This window comes from Odontesthes bonariensis, chromosome 20 (assembly GCF_027942865.1).
Source record: "Odontesthes bonariensis isolate fOdoBon6 chromosome 20, fOdoBon6.hap1, whole genome shotgun sequence".
NCBI lineage: Eukaryota > Metazoa > Chordata > Actinopteri > Atheriniformes > Atherinopsidae > Odontesthes > Odontesthes bonariensis.
The window spans coordinates 21,138,687-21,157,787 of record NC_134525.1 but is presented as its reverse complement, the minus strand read 5'-3'; the positions used below and the strand labels follow the sequence as shown (position 1 = coordinate 21,157,787).

The 19,101-nt window shown below is 41.7% G+C and overlaps 2 protein-coding genes across 8 annotated transcripts in view; one reads left to right on the top strand and one right to left on the bottom strand.

Annotated features, from left to right (window-relative positions):
- Positions 1-1,266: 1,266 nt before the first annotated feature.
- dync2i1 (dynein 2 intermediate chain 1) lies at positions 1,267-9,818 on the bottom strand. 4 transcript variants are annotated; one of them, XM_075452565.1, is made up of 22 exons: positions 9,701-9,818; positions 9,457-9,510; positions 8,733-9,351; positions 8,588-8,655; positions 8,147-8,437; positions 7,056-7,109; positions 6,613-6,844; positions 6,409-6,505; positions 6,173-6,302; positions 5,960-6,071; positions 5,786-5,871; positions 5,523-5,652; positions 5,194-5,366; positions 4,716-4,878; positions 4,322-4,435; positions 4,085-4,146; positions 3,046-3,097; positions 2,876-2,936; positions 2,573-2,672; positions 2,344-2,475; positions 1,806-2,029; positions 1,267-1,711 (listed from the first exon to the last, which is right to left on the bottom strand). In XM_075452565.1, the coding sequence occupies exons 1-22, from the start codon at positions 9,713-9,715 to the stop codon at positions 1,540-1,542; spliced, it is 3,141 nt and encodes a 1,046-aa protein (XP_075308680.1). In that variant the 5' UTR covers positions 9,716-9,818; the 3' UTR covers positions 1,267-1,539. The 4 variants fall into 4 exon arrangements, with proteins under 4 accessions (XP_075308680.1, XP_075308681.1, XP_075308682.1 ...); XM_075452566.1 differs by having other exon boundaries at positions 7,056-7,106; XM_075452567.1 differs by lacking the exon at positions 9,457-9,510.
- Positions 9,819-11,364: 1,546 nt separating this feature from the next.
- The window catches only part of esyt2b (extended synaptotagmin-like protein 2b), a 38,310-nt gene continuing 30,573 nt past the window's right edge, over positions 11,365-19,101 (top strand). For 3 of the 4 annotated variants that reach the window (XM_075452347.1, XM_075452346.1, XM_075452345.1), the window contains exons 1-4: positions 11,365-12,016; positions 17,898-17,939; positions 18,488-18,622; positions 18,928-19,004. In XM_075452347.1, the coding sequence (XP_075308462.1) occupies positions 11,615-12,016; positions 17,898-17,939; positions 18,488-18,622; positions 18,928-19,004 (656 nt within the window). In that variant the 5' untranslated portion in view covers positions 11,365-11,614. Of the gene's footprint in view, positions 12,017-12,287; positions 12,427-17,897; positions 17,940-18,487; positions 18,623-18,927; positions 19,005-19,101 lie in introns of those variants that run through there. The other variant, XM_075452348.1, reaches the window with a different exon arrangement.

Below are 19,101 nucleotides of genomic sequence, written 5' to 3'. Positions count from 1 at the left end.
GTGTCCCAGAATGTTGAGATAGCAGCTTCAAAGTTGGACTGTGAAACAGCACAGTGGTTGTTGTGCTGTTCTCTCCCGGTGCCACCATTTCCAACAACGTCTAAGACTCGAAAAGATTATCTAATTTTTCCCGAAGAAGACCAATTCTGCATGGCACTGAAGAAATGCAAGGTCCAAGCAAAGTTAGATTTAATCTGAATATACAGTGCTGGTTTAATATTTCCTTATATGATTGAAAATCCCACATCTTCACAGATTAAGCTGGTAGCTGTACAACCATTCACAAACATTGTTTTTATTAAAATCAAATAACTTGGATGACTTATAGGAATGCCTGGTTCATGTTAGGTGGGAATTATCAGCTTCAGACACGGGACAATTAGCTTTTTTTGTTGTTAAAAACAATAACAGAATAGCAGAGAGGTCACTTTTTTTTTCTTTAGAAAAACACAAGGAACCATCTTTTCTTTATTTGCCACTCTGTTGTATGGTATTCCTAAAAACCCAAATCTGTTCAGAAGTAAAATAAAGCTAAACTGTCTAAAACGTGAGATATCGGGTGGAAAAAAAAAGAGAAAAAGTCGGGAAAACAATTATAACAGCCAAAAAAGAACAACGACGACAAAAAAAACAGCTAACATTTGGGCCAAATGTTAGATGTAATCGTTATTGTTAAAGCTAGCTTCTATGGTCTTCTATGGAGATTTATAGCTATAAAAGCTTAAAGCCAGGTAACCCGAGGTTGGCTGTGTTTACCTTCCAGGTAACTGGTGGATATGAATCCTGAATCCAGTCATGCGTCAGCGGTTTACGCAATGTTAATCAAGGTGAAAACATGAAACATGGACAAAGTGCAAAAAAAGTTTCTTCTCTGCGTACTAAAGCTCCGTGTTGGTTGCTAGGCAACTGGTTGCTCCGCTACCGTCATGGCTCCAGGCCGCTTTGACATCAAATGTTACGCAGAAACGGCATTTCACTACCCACACGGATTCTAGTAAATTTCAGAAGGAGTTTGTATAATAGACTGGGCACTTTTAAGCCAGTAAATAAAGATTTAAATAAATGAAGATTTCACGACAACTGCAAAATCCATGTCCAGTTATTAAAATCCATGTCCCGAATTTAAGAAACAGTTTTTCCACTGAAGACACCCTTCCTCTGGGATGTTATTTAGAAAAATGTTAACAGAAATATATCAGTACAATTTTTATGGGATGCCCATGCTATAAAGTAACACAAGAACAGATATGCTCAGTTTATTTTTTAGAAAACTCACACTTTTTCACACCATACAAATATTTTATGTAGTCAAAAAGTAAAAATATTCGTATCAATAAACATACTTCTTTTTAAACTTACAATATATGCATCGATCTGTCCAGGATGTACCCTGACTTTTGCCCTATGGCAGCTGGGATAGGCTCCAGCCCCCGCCCCCCTTCCACAAAAACAGATTTATAAATTGAACTTTACGCTCTTCCAAAGTTTGAGTACAGTTGCAGTAACAAATGAGTGGATCATCATCAATGAAGCAGCATTTCAAAAGGCTTCAGTCATCAAACTGTCCAACGTTCCCCCCTCTGCAGAGCTGGACACAGTAAAACTTTTTGTGAAGTAATGCAGCTCTATTTTTCCAGACTCATGAGCCAGGGCTATTCCTGAATAAGTGGGTTTTTTTCCTGAGTCTCCGAACACAGCCATAGTTGTCACCCTGAGAAAATGAAAACAAACACCAGAGATCAACACACACTGAAAGAAGAATATAAAATCAATTTCACATTCATAGCTTGCCCATCTGGAGTTACCTATCTGCACTGATTCTCTCTCTGACCACAGGCTGCACATCATCTTTCAACAAGTCCCATATGTGGAGGTTTGAGGCGGCGTCGAGCACGCAGAAGACTGCCGACGTGGTCTGAGCCCACTGCAGCGAGACCACTGGTTCGCCAGCTGTGCTGTTCTTCCACTCTGCCACAGGCAGCTCGTGGCTGACTGCGTGCAGCCTGATGCTGCCATCCCCACAGCCCACCTAAAATAGGGACAGATACATAGAGTACACACACATACACTTTTGAAGCTACAGAATGAAAAACAATCATTGAAAAAGCTCATATTCAGAAGATAAATGCCACTCATATTCTCTTCATACCTCCATTTTTTTAATAGATAGGAAGCGAAGTTTATAGCTGCTGGTGGGCTGGCTTCCCCTTGTTTCCAGTCTTTATGCTAAGCTACGCTACTCTGCCTTTAGATCCAGATTCAAAACAGGCAAACATAAGTGGTATTGATCTTCTCACCTGAATATAAAATATATTTAATTTACAAATAAATAAAGCCTCCTACCAAGAACATATTTGGTTTGAAGGGAGAGAAGTGGATTGAGGTGACATCAACAGGTCGCATCTCAACCTCCCGAAACCTGTAAAACTTCGGTGGAGCACTTAAACCGTGACTTGTTCCGTGGTTGACCAGACCCTAAACAAAATGACATGAGTACGCTGTAAGAAAATTCAACAGGGACTGCCTTTTATAAAAATATTTGAGGGGATGACATTGCATTAATTACACTCACCAAATTGGTGCCGATAAAGAAATGATTTGAGTCTGTTTGAAGGAATTTTAAAAGCAGTGTCTGTAACGGTCCCGTTTTCACTGCATCTCTTGGTGACCCCCTGAGAGTCGAACAGAGCAAGAGAAGGTGGAAAAAATGAAAGGACCACAGGTCAGAGGTGACAAAACATCCAGTGTGTTACAAACAAGACCGCATGACCACAGCCGAGCAGCTGTGCCCCACTGGGCAAAGACACTGCGGGTTATTCTGAGCTCAGCGGCCTGCAGTGACACGCGGCTGTCACAAGCTATTCATCAATCTCACCTCTCAGCAGCGAGGAGGGAGGAGCTGTGAAGCAGCTTAACTTTGCCCCCAGGCCGCAGACCTGCAAGTGGGAAAAACAAGACGGCGTGAAGGCAGACGCACACGTGTGAGAAATATGAGAACGTTTGTGGAAAAAAAGAGGGACAGCTCTGAAAACGTGTCCGTGTTACCTAGATCTGTCGGAGAGCCTGCCTCGTTGCCTTTTGGGAGTTCCACCACCACCTAAAGGACACAGAGAGGAAAACAGGGAAGTCCTTCAGTATCTGGACAGAGAAAAGAGTCATTCAGAGCTTTAGTAACTGGATATTAGCGAAAGCATTTTGTACACATAATTTTGGGGCTTGTTTTTTTTATTTACAGCAATAAGTTTGAAATATAATGTAATATAATTTATTAGAATTTTACATGATAGAATTATACAATAACTCTACACAATGTGTTTTTCTTACAATAAATAATTACTAATAACTGTTTTGATTCTTCATGCTGCAAAGTAATGACTCATTATTAGGGGAAATAAACAAATAAATAATCCCATTTTGAGATTGATAAAGAATTATTCAATTACAACTACATTAGATATTGTTTCTTAAGTGAAAGTGAAGTGTTTTCCCACTTTTGCTCGATACAACAATGCTCCAAAATGTTTTCAGTCAGGTAACATGGTAATATTGTTTGCTATTTGCACAAGACTGGACTGTTTATGCACTGAGGTATTATAGGTGACAGTTTTCTTACAACATATCACACCGTCATTACAATTTATGCCATGTGCACTACAAAATACATGTTATGAAAAACCCTGATTGTATTACTTGCATAAGAAAGATCATTATCAGCCCAAGAAAAGCTTAATCTCTCACTATCCCTGCAGCTACTATTGTTACTGTCATCTCTGAGTGGTCTAATGTGTAAATTTTAAAGAAGCTCCAGAGCTGAACTTAAGAATGAGAAAGAGGAAACTTCGGAAAGGCTGTTATTCATTCATTTAACGACGCAATCTACTGGATTCCCCTAAAATACAGATCAGATGACAAATTATAGTCCATGTCGTCACTGTGTGTGCAGATAAATTAGTGCGACAACAGCGGGTCAGACTTGTGCCTTGTTAAAAGTATTCGGTCCAACATGGTAAGGTTACTGAAAGGAAAACTGAAGGTTTGAAGACCTCTGGTCTTGTGCAGAGAACTACTTTGTTGCCCAACCTACCCAGAAATTTAACACCCCACTTTCATCCAGAGAAGCCAGCTGGAACGACAATCCTGATGACTCTGGATAATGAAAAAGAACGTTTGATTAAATTCCTGAATGGTAAAAACAACATATAGCACACGAGACACAAAATGTCCAACTGTGTTAATAATTTAGTTTAGTTTAGTTTATTTCATTCACCAAAAGTTAAAACAAAACAAAACAAAAAAAGAAAGTGTGTTAACAATTTCACACCTTCTTCAGATGCCAAAAATGGGACCTCTGCCCTCAGCCCTCCAGCTACGGGGGAAGGAACAACTTCGACGGCTGTCACAGATGAGAAATGGCCTGAGCCACCCATCACTGCATCTGTGTTGACAGAGTGACAAAAGAGAAGGTATGAGCCCCCTCTGTGTCTGCACTACACACACAAAGGAAAACAGCCTCTGAACGTGAAGTGTGAAAAAGGGCTGACGGAGCACTGGTTCTGTGTGTACAGACAGTAAACTTGTTCAACACTTACTGCTTGCTAACTCTAATTTTCTTTGGGATTGGAATGTGAAGAGTGACATAAGTTACACTGGGAAAAACAGAAAGGGGCTTCATGCTCTCAAAGCTGATTAACAGATCAAAAAGGCTCCAAACACACCGGTGGAGAAGGTGGGCTGTCTGAAGGTCCACTCATCCTCGCCTATCTTTAAGCGGTAATGGTTACGAGCGTATTCCCTCAGGTCCCACAGCACCACAGAGCCGACTGATGTCCCTGCAAACACCAGCGTGGCCTTTCCAGAGCTGAAACAGCAACACTGCACCTGGAGCAAAGAACATTTCCTGGGGGTCAGTGTTGTAGACATTAGAAATGGGTTGACTTAAGTTTTACTGGGATTTGGGCTCAGGCCACAGATGATGTCAGAGATTGCATTTTAAAGGGCCAATTCATGTTTTTCAGTTCATCCAAAGACAAGCTTCAGACAACATAGCTTTGAGGAGACATTAGACGATGTGTTAAACTTGCTCAAGCTCCTCTGGTAATGCAGAAATGAACTGATGCAAAGAAGAACAGTGTCTCTGGTGAGTACATATTTCCATTTTAGCACAAACAGCTTTACTGTAACTGAAAATATTACCTCAGATTCATAGACGAGGATCTTCTGAGGTCTGGACGGCTCCCAGATGTTCCAGATACAGATAATGGTCCAGCTGTCGAGACGCACAGCACTGGGCTTGGCTGTGGGCATGTGGACTGACATCATAGTGTGCCTTTGAACCTCAGAGAAGTGCACCAGGCTAATTTGTCGACCTGTGAAAAATTCAAAAAGTCAAAAAGTAACTGTGTCACGGGAGGAACTGTGAGTGGGTGACATGCTGCATGATACAGTACAATCTGAAAAGTTTGCTGTGCTCCTTTAAGGTAAGAACTAACAAAATTCCAATGAGATATATTAGATACATGTACCATAAAGAAAAGGCAAGTTAGTGTTCAGCTGCAAACTTCCATCACTGAAAGACAGCGACTCTTTGTGAGTCTTCAGCTTTCTTTGGGAATTTCTCTGAGCTTGGTCCTCCTCCAGCAGCACAACCATGACCTTGATTTGACCACAAGAAACAGAAAAAAAAATAAATAAAAAAATCACCACTGACACCACTGTTCCCACTTTCTTCATCGGGGAACTTACAACAAATTGCGTGTGTACAAAAATATACGATCCATTTAAAAACCTGTGAGGCCGAGTGCAGAAATGATATCAGACGTTTTGAATCAATGTTCAAGTCACTTCTGCTTTTGTCTTGAGAGAGATTTGGATCTGCCAAGAAATAGGAAACACAATGACAAAACTCAAAGCGTACACACTAACTTAATCAGGGAATTACAGTATCTTCATGTTTCCGTACCCCCACAGGATCCACTGTGCTCTGAGGGGTGCTGTGTCCACTTCTCGGAAATCTCTATTTCCTCTGTCTGGATGTCTCGGTCCACATTATCCTCGTTGCACTGAACGTATGCCTGACGGGGACGATGCTCTCACATGTCATCTTAACACGCACAATTTCTCTTAGGGATATGTTTTAAACAGCGGGAAGAACAAAAAAAAAAGGATCACTGACCTGCTTGGTGTTTGTATTTCCGAAGTTTCTGATGTACAGTTCATATTCACTGACAGGTGGCAGATCCAAGAGGCAGAACGTCGTGGAGAAATCCAGATCAATTAAACGAAGCAGCTCGGTGCTTCGCTTCCTATATTCAGAGAGAAAATACGTCGGACACGTTGTGAATGATAAAAATGTTCGGTGTCATAAGAATGATTTGTTTAACATTTTGTACTTTTTGCACGTTAACCCACTTCTGTTTTGTAGCAACCTTCTTGCTGACTTCACGTTGCTTCGCAGCCACAAAGTCGATAAATTTTCCACGCAGGGAGGATGCACTCTTTTCAGAGCCTTTTAACAAAGCAACAACAATGCATCATAGCCACAGTAGAATTAATTGACTTGTGCTTGCCAATCACACAAAACTATAGTCCAGTAACACCAAGTGCTTTTTGTACCTTTGGACGATCTGGGCACGTCTTCCTCCTCTCTGTTCGTACTTTGTCTGGATTGAGCTGTTCCAGCTCTCTCATTCTCTGCCGCCATGGCTCTCTGAATGGCCTCAATCTCCTTCCTCTGCTGTGTTGTGAGCTTCTCTTCTTCATCACTCGCCTCGGGGTGTAGTGACTCCTTCTCAACCTCACCCTCGTCTGCACTCTCATCCATCTCCTCAAAATCCTCCTCGTAATCCTTAGAACATAGAAAATTCCCTTATTCACTTACATACAAACAAACAGATAAACAAAGCACAAACTTCAACTTCAGCTCTGACTACTCACCGGTTTCTTACACCGTAAATCGATTAAAGCATGCAAAAGTAAATAAGTGAATAAGTGTTTACAACAAATACATGGACGGGATAATAAATGTGTAATAAACAAATGTGTTGTTGCATTGTTACCTCAAAATCATCGTCATATTCTTGCTCTGCCAGTTCGTCCTGCTTTACTACCTGCTGATGTGAATAAAACACATAAAGCGGGAGAAACATTTCAGAAACTTTGGTAACTGTTTCAGAGACTAGAGACGATGATGATGATGATGATGCACTCTGGTGATACTGGAGCTGAAAGTAGGAGGAAAAAGACTCTGCTCAGAGTTGTAAGCAGTGTTGAAAGCATGGCTGGACTGTGAGATAACAGGCCTCTGCTCAGATTTCTGAGATGCCGCCTCACCCTTGGTTGAGCATCTCTTCACATCTAATTTTTGTAGCAATTATGTATGGTTGTTTTGCACCTGTGGATTTATTCCAGCATTGAATTATCCTCTATTTCTTCGCATCTCTTTCTCACCATGTTTGTATTTGAGTTTGTTTTGTGTCTTTCACATCTAGTAATAGTCAGTTTGTGTCTCATTGTAGTAACTTTGTGTATTGAAACAGTGTTTCTATTTGTGTTTCGCAATAATTTTGATATTTTTGCCACTTTTCTCTATTAGTTTGTATCTCTTTTTGTGATATTTTTGAGCCACTGTAGTTTTTTTTTTTTTTGCTTCTCTGCCTCCAACATGCCTGTGGCAATAATTGAATAACTGCTGTTTTGCTATTATCTACTACTAAACTATCTAGGGAAGCTAGACGGCAGTTGCCTCAGATAGTTTAGTAGTTTAGACATTTGTTAAAACCATCATCACCTATGGAGGTTTGAGTGGCACTCTTTCTTGTTGCTCCCCCCATTTATGTATTAAATGCTTAATTTGTATCATTTTCAGCAGAAGTGTTAAATATGCGAAAGACATATTTCCATCAGTTTTAAAAAGGAATAAGAAAAAACCACATCAAACTTAAACAAGTCCCCACTGACGCAATGTTTTGTTTTTTCTAAGCCGAGCATCCTACAGGCTCCTCTGGATCTCCTAGATGCCTAGTTTCCACAGTCTTCCTACATTGTGGAAGTGGAATATGAAAGAAGAAAGACATTTAATCCACCAGGGAATCCACAGTAATGGATCAGAGTTTTGATGGCTTTAAGCGCAATTTAAGAGGCTACTAACCTCTGCCACCGCCTCCTTTTTCTCATGTCTGTGACTTTTGTCGGATGATGATTTCTTGGAGCTGCTTGTGTCTCTCTGATTTCTGTCTATGTCATCCTTTTCTTCTTCTTCTTTGTTCTTTTTTTTCTCTTTGTATCTCGTCTCTGCATCCTCTTCCACTTTTTTCCGTCTCTCTCTGTGTTTGTCCCTTTCTGCTCGGTCACTGTCCCCACGGGAACGCCCGCCGTCTTCACCTGATCGTCTGAGGTCTCGATGCTCCCTTGATTCGATCTCATGCTTCCATTTTTCGTCCTAAACAGTGAGAAAATCCACACAAGATTGGGAGTGTAACCAAATGGTTTTGACACATCTACGTGATACACTTATACTAAATAGACAAATATGTATATGTTCAGAAAAAATACAAGTAAATTGATCATTAATATTAGTACAGATCCTTACATGATGTCCTATGTTTTTGTGTCTCCTATCTCTGTCCTCTCTATGTCTCCTATGTTCTTCTTTGTACTCTGAAATCAGAAAGACGAGACGGTTGGCATGACATAGACACCTTATCCTGTAAACACTGCAGTCTAAGTGAGCACACCTCTTTCCTCTTTCCGCTCTGAATGTTTTCTGTCTCCATGTCTCTCTTGAACGTGTCTGTCCTTCCTCTTGTCTTCATCGTCGTTCCTGTGTCGACGATCACTCTGCTCTCTGTGCTGCTTTCCTATGTGATCTTTTATTCCTTCCCCACTTTCCTCTGGTCGTCTTCTCTCACTTCTGTGCTCCCGGTCCCGTTCCTCTCTTCTTCTTTCCTTGTCTTTGTCTTCCCTCCTTTTGCTCCTGTCCTCCTCAGCATGTCTCTCTTTGTCCCTTACTCTTTCTTTCTCCTTATCTTTGTGTCTGTCCTTATCCCTCTCCCTTTCACGGTTTTTCCTGTCATCATAGACTAATCTTATTTTTTCCCTGTCCCTCTCATCTCTTCTCATCTCCCTGTCTTTATCACTCCTCCGGGTTTGTGAGCCCTCTTTCCTTCGCTCTGCATGTCTTTCTTTTCTGTCTTCATCTCCTCTTACTCTTGAGCTCTCCCTTTCCCTGAGCTTGTCTTTATCTGGTCTGGGCTCCTCAAGATCTCTGTGACGTCTCTCTGTGGATTCCCCACCACGGTGCTTTCTCTCGTTGTCCTCTCTCCTTCTGGCATAGTCACCCCCAAGGTCTTTCTCCTAAATAACGGATCAAGTAAAGCCTTTAATGTGTAAAGCTAGAAATGTCTACCACTACTATAAATCACACTACAGCAGAACTTTACTAAACTCTATATAACTTACCCTGATGTGTCTTCTCAAGTCAGCAGGTCTCCATGTGTCTTCCTTGGTTATTTTCTAAATAAGCATATTTTCTATGGTCACTCGATCCCTAAAGCGACGTTCATTCACCCATATCCATGTAAATCATTTAAGACAGCCCGTCACAACCCGAGGCAACGTTTAATAAGCAAACATAAAAACAAAACATTTAAAAGCTTTCCAAGCTCTGGCTTACGAACACTAACAACAAACATCAACGACTTACCTTGTCACTGTGCATGTTCTCATTGGTGTTTATAATTTTCAAGCTTTTCAATCGCTGAAAATTAGCTTGTATTTTTGTGAAGACGCCGCCATCACGGTAAATGTGTGCTGCGCATGCGCAGCTTGTTGAAACCATGGAGAACGCGTCACTTCGGCTTGACAACAGGCTTCTTAATCAACAGAAGAGCAGTCGCTGGAGTCGGCAGCTAGTTGCCATGACAGCGGCCGAATTTTGTTTTCAACAAACCAACCTATTTTATTTCTTTTGGTGCACAATCTACAATAGCTACCATTTCGTGTACATCTTTCCCTTGTCGTTGTGTTTAGGTACACGTTCGTTTTTGTCTAATTTTATGGATTCTTTCGAGTTGTTTTGGTCATTTTTAAGTCCCATTTAGAACATTTTACAATTCTTTAGTTGCACATTTTTGATTGTTGCTCACCAGTGCAAAAACTTGTCTCAAACATTGACCTTTTGTACTTATGTTTAACCATTTTTGTTCTTGTGGGGTCAGTTTGTGTGTTATGATGGTGTCATTTAGACCATGTTCTCTCCTGTCCATCATGCCCGGCGTCTGAATTTGGGCCTCATATTGTTCTTCCTGTTTTTCATATTGTTCATTTTACATTCAAAGTAGTGTACTGCTTCTCTACATGTAATTTGATTACCTATTTGATTTGGGCTTATAGCCCAACGTATGACATGCCATTTTGTGTATTTTTGTTAGTTTCTATCTCTCTGATGGTTGTCTTCTGTCTCTTATTTATCCTTTTCATTTGATTTTAGTAATTTTCCATCTCTTTGCAGTCATTCTGTCTTTTAGGTTAATTTGTATTCATGAGTATTTCATGCTTGAATAAAGGCAATTTTTTGCACAATTTTTTTCATTACTTTGCAGTGACTTTGACATATTTGTGTCACCTTGGTTGAGTTGCACCTCAGGGATAATTTTGTATCTACTGGTTGTTTTTGATCTGTCGTATTGGAGATTTTGGAGACTGAGAATCAGTTCCCCCACATTTTTGAGGACATTTTTGGCTTTGACTTTAAATGTGTGTAAAAGTTCCTAGCACAATGAGGCTCATATTTAAATTTTTTTTTTTATATAAGTATCATTTATGGCTTTGTTTTTTATGTTTCCTGCAGATGTGAAAATGTTTGATTATTAAAGGGCCTGAACAAAGCAGTTTTCAATAGATAAGATACAGATTAAAGAAGCGAGTATTTGTTAACTCCTTTTATTTTGTTGTTATAAGCTATTTAAAGCAGATATCATATGGAAATGTAATCAATTGCGTTTTGTTTGTTTAGTTTAGCTTAAGTTGGGGTATGTTTTTAGATGTCTTCTGTTGCATTTCCTTTGTGTCTCATTGTGTTGTTGTTGTTTTTCTTCTGATGTTGTGGGTTTTCTGGTATAGAGCATATTTAGATATTTCAGGGATTCAGGAAGGACCTGGGCCCACCTGTATTTTTGTTCGGGTGCCTGACGGACTCAGAGGTCTCTACATCTGAAGTTCGACCGTGTTGTTCTTATTTTGAAATAAACATTTCGCCGTACAGTAGCTGCAGTTGCCGCCGTTGAACACCAGATGGCGTCGTTTCCTTGATTTTAACTGGCGTTACGAGCACTGCTGGATCCCAGTGGCTTCCTTCCTATTGGAGGTGAGCATTTCCACCCTATGAAGGCAGGGAAATAACAAGAGCCGCGGACTGTACTGGCTGAGTGTCCGGTTTGATTAACTGAATGATTTCTTAAGCTTTGGTCGTATGGAAATCGAAAGAAGTAGATGCAAGCGAGTCCTCGGAAGGAGATGGGCAGGTGCGCAGGTGAGCCAACGTGAGAGCAGGCTCCCGGTGTCACTCGACCTCACCCGCATTTAGACAGTTTGAGGACAGACTCCGGGGCACAGAGACATGTCAAGAGACAGTATGACAGCTGTACGGGGAGCCCACTCACACAATGCAAGCCCCGCTTCACCCAAAGAGAATGGACACACCGCGCCGAGCGCCTCTCAGCCCGACGCCAACTTTCCCCATCCCTCAGCGGGGAGCGTACCCGTCGATGCCCCGGTGTCTTCTACCAGCGAGCTGACCCAGACCTGGGTCCACTTCGCCAAAACATTCGTTCTCATTTTCCCCATATATGTATTGGGCTATTTTGAGTTCAGTTTCAGCTGGCTGCTGATTGGACTTGTCATCTTTTTCTGGTGGAGGAGAAACACAGGAGGGAAGCTCAGCCGGCTGAGCCGAGCTTTGGCTTTCTTTGATCAAGAGGAGCGAAGTGCCAGTCTTACGACCTCTGATTTACCACCATGGGTAAGACACAAGATACTGCACAGCAAATGATCTGTTAGACCCGCCTGAGAACGTGTCCCTGTGCGGGGTGCGTAGTATTTTTATGAGCAATATTTTTGAGTTTCCAGGAAAAAGGCAATCAGTTGACCACATCAGGTGGGGCGCCTTTGAGCCGTAAAGCTGCGACAAGGCAGCTGTCCCCCCCCCGCCCCCCAGCAGTGACATTAGATTCAGTTCCAGTCTAAATTCAGCAGGGTACAATGGTAAACCAGACACCACGCTGGAAGGGAAACATGCCCACGGGGTCTCTCTGTTATTTTGGGATCCAGACTTGCAATCTCGCCTTCAGAAATCCAGCCTATTTCTGCAACACTTTATCTGAGCAGAGGTATCTGACACAAGGGTGCCTCACCTCACCTCTCCTTTCCAAGGTAAACAGTTTGGCATTTGAATTCTTCTCAAAGATCCTTAGTAGCCAGTGTATTAATGAGGGAATACAGGTTGCCTTTAATGAAGGTGCGACCAAACTTAAAAAAAAAAAAAACACACCAAAAAAACTGATGATAACAGAACAACAGATTCATCTTTAGAGATAAGAAATCAAAGAGTTACCTCAGATAATGACATAACCCAAGATGAATATGCAGTTGAATTATTTTTTGAGAGGTGATCTTTAGAAGAGAATTTATAACCATGCTTTTATCTACTGGCGCCTCATATGGGGACACGTGGAAGTGAAAAGCTTTGCCAATGAAAGCACTTTTTCCAACTCTACTATAACCACTAGACGGATATATATATATATATAGATGTATACTTCCAATGACTGTTTTGTTGCTTAGTGTGTTCTGGAGAAATTGCAGCACAAATGGGAGATTCTCCTCAGGTTCAGCTGGATTAATTTAGTGAGCTCTTAACCCAGCATGAAATACAGCTTACAGTAAGTGAGCTGCAAATTAAAGTGAGCATCAAACCTTAGCTGCATCACAAATCAGCTGGCAGAGTTGATTCTGTCAGAGCAGGTCTCCTCAGCGCAGCCTCTGTTGCGGGAACAGTTTAAAAGCACATTCTGCTGACACATGGGTGAGGATACATTGGGGGCGATTAAGTGGGGGTGTAGGGAGCTATAGATGGAGTAGAGCTGGAACATCCAATATGAAGGAAAGCGACATTATTCAGACATTAAAGCACCTCGCACTTTTATATCTGGGATCTGTCAAAGAGGGAAAAAAAAAGCTTTACGTGGAACTTTGGTCTTGCCGGCGGCTGCTGAGCGTCATCATGGGACATCACATCACACCTTCCAGTGCCGCACAGCATGCTGCAGACTTACAAGCTGTGCACACATCAGTGCATCGATACTGAGCTGTCACAGGGGTGGGGAAGTTCTCCAGTTATGGCTTCAAACCTTCCCCGGTGCCAGTCTCTCCACACAGTGCACAGAGAACCATGACAGAGATGCCAATGCTTTGTGCTTTCACAAAGTCTTTTTTTTTTTTTAAATTCACAAACATAATTTACTAAAGTGCATTCCTAAAGTGTTTTATTTTATGTTCTCAACTCTCTTTGTCCAGGGTGAGTCAGTGGCTGTCTGGTGCAGCGGTGACTTACTGTTACACTTATAGTGTCTGAATAGTTTTATATATCCAGTCCCAGACCAAAGTTTGGATGCTCATAGAGGTTTTTTTTTTTTAGAACGGAGGTATTGTAAATGTGGCCAAAAGTGTCATCGTCAGTCTTGCAATTTTCTCATAGATAAAATCATGGACAGATCATGGACAAAATCATGGATTAGTTGTCGTGTCGTGCTGCACAGGCTTGTTAGAGGATCCCAGAAGTCGATATACTGTTGTCAAAACCTGGAGCCCGGCTTTTAACATGGACGTTATCTCGACACCACCTACCTAACCATTTCTGCAAACCAGTCACCCCAACATTCCAGTGCATGCACTCTCCTTACAGTAAGCAGCTCAAAGACCCACACTGTACCTCACATCTGTACTGAAGCCCTGTGTTTGTGTGGTGTCCCGTGGATTAGGCAGATTAGATGCTGCTCCAGCTGTGGCTCAGTGGAGCATGACCAAGTGTCTTTTGTTGAGATACTGAACACCACGTTGCTCCCGGTGTGTTCCTCGCTTGATGTTATGGTGGATAAAAGCATTTGCTTCAGCTATACAATGTCTACTTCTTTAAAGGTAGCGGCCACAGTACTTGAGCCTCTGGACTGGCTCAGAACCAGCGCTGAAACTGCCACTTTAAAAATGGGGAATTTGTGCTGATTTGTGCTTCTTCTCTGTTGTTTTGTCTCCGTTTAGAATAGAATAGATAAGTACCTTATTCATCCCCCAATGGGTGAAATTCAAATTAGTCAAGCAGCTAAAAAAAATATAAATATTTACAATGATTGTATATTAGCAACAACAATAATAATACAAATTATAATAAAAAATACTACTACTACTAATAATAATAATAAATGACTAAATAAATAAATAAATTAAAAAATCAATCAATTTGAGAAGAAAATGTCAGCAGTCACTGTTAAAAAGCCTTATGGCTGTGGGAACAAAGGACCTCCTGAACCTCTCAGTCCTGCAGCGCAGAGAGATGAGCCTCTCACTGCAGCTGCTCCTCTGTCCTGTCAGGATGCTGTGGAGAGGATGTTTATTGTTCTCCAAAACAGAATACAATTTCCTCCTCATCCGTTGCTCCACCACAGCACTGAGAGGGTCCAGCCTTCTGCCTACAACAGAACCAGCCTTTTTCACCAGTTTGTCCAGGCACCTACAGTCTTTGTATGTCGTGCAACTCCCCCAGCAGACAGCAGCATAGAACAGTGCACTCTCAATGATAGTGTGATAAAACATGCACATCACATCACTGCAGACATTGAAGGACCTGAGCCGTCTCAGGAAGAAGAGACAACTCTGGCCCCTCCTGTACACTGCTTCTATGTTGGCAGACCACTCCGGTTTATTATCCAGCACCGCCCCCAGGTTTTTGCAGTTCTGACCAGTCTCTATCTCCCCTCCATCAATGCAGACTGACTGGTATGGAGATTTAGATCTCCTGAAGTTTAGAAGGATTGTGGATCCGTTCCAGTTCATTTCGCATCTTTTCTCGGTCAAGTTTAATCTCATTTGGTGTGTCTTTGCAGATATTTTGCATTGATTTGGATAAATTGTGATCCTGCTTCTTTTATTGGTTTGTGGTTGCTTTGCATTTCTTATGTGTCCTTTTGCATGTAGACGGGCCTTTTTGGTTTGATCTCTTCTTTCACTGAATACACTCCCTGTGTTATTTCGCCACAGTTTTACCAGCGATAGCGAAAGGCCTTCCTTATATGTGATGACATTGCATCTCCCCAAGTGGTCGGTCCCATGTGTGTATCTCTCTCTTTTCATTTTGTGTCTTTGCTGTAAAATCACTTTTATTTGTGTTCATTCTGGCTCTCGTTTCATTAGTTTCTTCTCTGTCTGCCATCCTCTTGAGTCTTGTCTGTCTAAGATATGCAAAATCTTCAGCCAAGGTCTCATTGGGAATCACCTCGTTGGTGCAAAAATACGTTTTTGTCTGTCAAACTATGTTGTTGCCGGTGTTTGTCATAGATATAACGAAAGAAATGGGAACAATGCGTCTTCGTGACAGGCCGCTAGTAACAAAGTACCTAAAGACAACATTTAAAATTGTAGACACAACACTGGTTCTTCCCTTAAGTTAAGTGTATTTTTATGCACAAACAAATCACAAGTTAGTGTTAAGTGACTTGACATAAAAACGCATTCCTCTGAAAATGGTCAAACGGCAGCCAATGTCTAATGAGAAACTATTCACAGAGCCAGCAGAACTATTGCTCCAGACCACTTTAAAAGATTAGAAGAAAGTCTGACTGCTTGGAAGTAAACTATAAATGAACGCGGGGTGGCTCAAGACTTTTGCACAGTACTGAAGAACTGTACTCAAACATTACCAGTAGACTGTTGTGTGTCTCCAACTCATTTAGGCAGAAATGAGTGAAAGAATGAGACCACTACTGTGTGCTGCTTCAGAAACTCAGCTGGACTGCATGTTCAGATGCTGCGCGTTACATCAGGCCTTCAGCTGCACTTCTGTCAGCATTTTGTGTCTGAAACAAATGACACTTTGTGTCAGCGCAGTTCAATTGAAAACCACTGCTCCTTTGTGAGATATGTGGTTGCTTTTAGAATATAAATGTGCATCCTCATTATGTCTGACTCTGGAGGCAGTTAGTTTGAATTTACAGCGAAAAACCCTGTTTCATTAAAAAACAGACTGTTAATCTAAGTTTCAGGAGACGGAGCTCAAAGCATTTTCTTTTTATTACTTCCCCAACAACAATGGCTGTGACTTTATCATCGGAAAGCTCAGTTTTCTCAGCTGTTATCTGTAAGATGTGTCCCGTGACTCCCCTCGAGTGACTCCTCGCCAGCTCGCCTGCACTTTCTGAGCGAAGCTACTGGTTCAGATGTAACAAAATAAATAGTACAGTTGTGTTAACCCTTGAGCCCCTGTCTGTCATATTAGCTGATCTGATCCATGCTCTTGCCACTGCTTTAACTACACTTTGACAGAAATGCTGACGGGTGAGAAACAGTGGCTGTCGCGCCACATGTCATATCTCCCTGCATTTGCAGCTGGCTGCACCGCGTCATCTTGAACTTATTAAATCCAGTGATTGAGAGATAATCGTATTCATCTGCTGTTCAATGAAGTGGTCTGTGCACACTGGTGTATTGACTTTATCTCAGGCGTTTCCTTCACCTTAAATCAATACTTGGTTTACTTTGGTCATTCAGCGGGATTAGTCAAGAGACTCAAAGCGTGAATGCAGCGTGGAGCTCTGGAAATGTAAGTCTGGTTCAGGCTGGAAAAATCTCATATGATAGCTGATCTATTTTCATGCTCATTCCAGTTCCAGAAACACAACATTTTCATTCAGATTTTTATCTATAACTCTCATCGTATTGGATTATTCTCCACTTTGCTCTCAGTCAAAGGTTTGCATGGATATCAGTATCTTACACACAAAATATTTTGATAAAATAATTGTTATTTACTCGTTTTTTTTCCTAAAGAGAAGGCAAATAAAAGGTAAAAAACAAATCCAATGACCTTTGCCAGCAGAGTGCTTTCAAATATCTTTTTCGTGTCTTCCTTCTCTTTCCGTTCCACATCAAAAAGTTCGTGCAACAAACACTCCCCATACACGAAAACCCAATTGACAGACACTTGGCCCTCTCCCCTTTTTAATATTGCTGCAGTTTTGGTGTAATTTACCTGACAGACCGTTGTATAATGCCAGATTTATTGAACTATTTGAAAGAGCCAAAAGGCATCTTGTGTCTCCAAGCCGCTCCCATTTCTTTGGCGCGCGGTTACGGCCTTGAAGTTTCTACAAAATGGAGTTGACATGAATAAAAGTTATCTCAGGATTTGGACGACATTCAGCAAAATTGAAACAGCTTGTACTGGACAGAGTGTACACTCACAGACTGCAGTTAACTCTGCTTTGTAAAGTTCTGCAGAGTCCAAAAGTTTCACATCAGTGTGAGAGGCTCTTTAAATGACTGAAACACTTTGTTTGCTGTCCAGGCTTTGCCTCCTTTATTTATTGACATCACCTTGTAACACTTACGCATAAGACTTGAGTAGTAGCTGATTTGGCACACATCAGACAGAATTCGAGCAGCTGCCTTTAAAGTGACAAGAGTTACACAGAGTGTCTCAGACAGAAAGGAAAAGAGATGCCGCAGGACTGTACAGTGTTTGAAAAAAAAACAATGCGTTTCATTACTATTGAAGCTCGTAAACCTGTTTTACAAGACACTCGGAATTAAATCATGAAGTTGTAAATAATTTGTTCTTTTTCCGTCTTTTGTAGGTCCATTTTCCAGATGTAGAGCGGGTGGAGTGGCTAAACAAGGTAAAGAATCGAGCAGCTGTCTGTTTAATTTGTTTGCTTCGGTGAAACCTTCATCTTTTGCTCTTTTTTCCCCTCTGAAGCCTGGGTTAAATGGGATGTCTGTTGCTCCGCTGCTCCCTCTCCTCTTCCCACTGGGGCCAACACACTGCAGAGCATTTCATTTTAACATGCAGCCCTGTGTCTGCAGCAGTGTGAAATGCGGTATCCCTTGTGAATCCCCATGGCAACAACCAGGATGTACATTCAGAGCCATTCACGAGTATATATTAAAATGATGGAGGGGCGGGGTAGATAAAAAATTCATGTGTTTCTGTTCATGTCTGATGAGAATGACCCTGACACCATTTTCCTTAAATAGAACAACTTTTTAAATATTTTAAACTGATATGTCATTCACGGTTTAAAAGTCTTGCATGTAAGAAGCAGCTCGATTACCTAAAAGAATTAGCTTTTGATGTAGCGGCCCTTACCCTGTCCATTATTCACTGAAAAGCAATTGTACAGCGGACAAAGATACTACTTTGCTCTGATTCCTTGTGTCCTTTCAGACGGTGAAGCAGATGTGGCCATACATCTGCCAGTTTGTGGAAAAGCTCTTCCACGACATAATCGAGCCGGCGGTGAAGGAGTCCCACGCCCACCTCAGCACCTTCTGCTTCACCAAGATCGATATGGGGGATAAGGTGAGTATTTCGTAGCCCTGCTGCATAGTTTGCGCCGACAAAGCGATAATGTGTTATTCCAGTTGTGACAAAACAGTCCACTGGCAGCAGGTGCCGTGGGACAGCTGGGGAGGGTGTAGCTTGAACGTGAACATACAGTACACGGAGGTCGCCAGCACACGTTCTTGTTTCACAAATAGTTTCCATGAGGGGTCGGGGGAGGGGTTGACCTTGCCCCAGACGTGTGGGGGTTGGGAGGGTTGGGGGTGCTGGTGTAGTGTTAATGGCATGGATTGACCATAATGGTTCCTTCTGTTATTTTCTAGCCCTTGAGGATCAATGGGGTGAAGGTTTACACAGAAAATGTGGATAAGCGACAGATCATTATGGACCTGCAGATTAGGTGAGTCGTCAATATGGATTTCTTTAGACTATTTAGGATATTCATTTTGATTATAATGGTTCCATGTAGGGTGGTTCACAGCAAAGCTGAGATCAGT

Excerpts from the sequence above, each read along its gene's own strand:
- dync2i1 (XM_075452565.1), bottom strand. Across the intron at positions 8,438-8,587 it reads ACAAAAACATAGGACATCAT|GACGAAAAATGGAAGCATGA; the intron begins GTAAGGATCTGT and ends CTCACTGTTTAG. Across the intron at positions 4,879-5,193 it reads TCCTCGTCTATGAATCTGAG|GTGCAGTGTTGCTGTTTCAG; the intron begins GTAATATTTTCA and ends TCTTTGCTCCAG.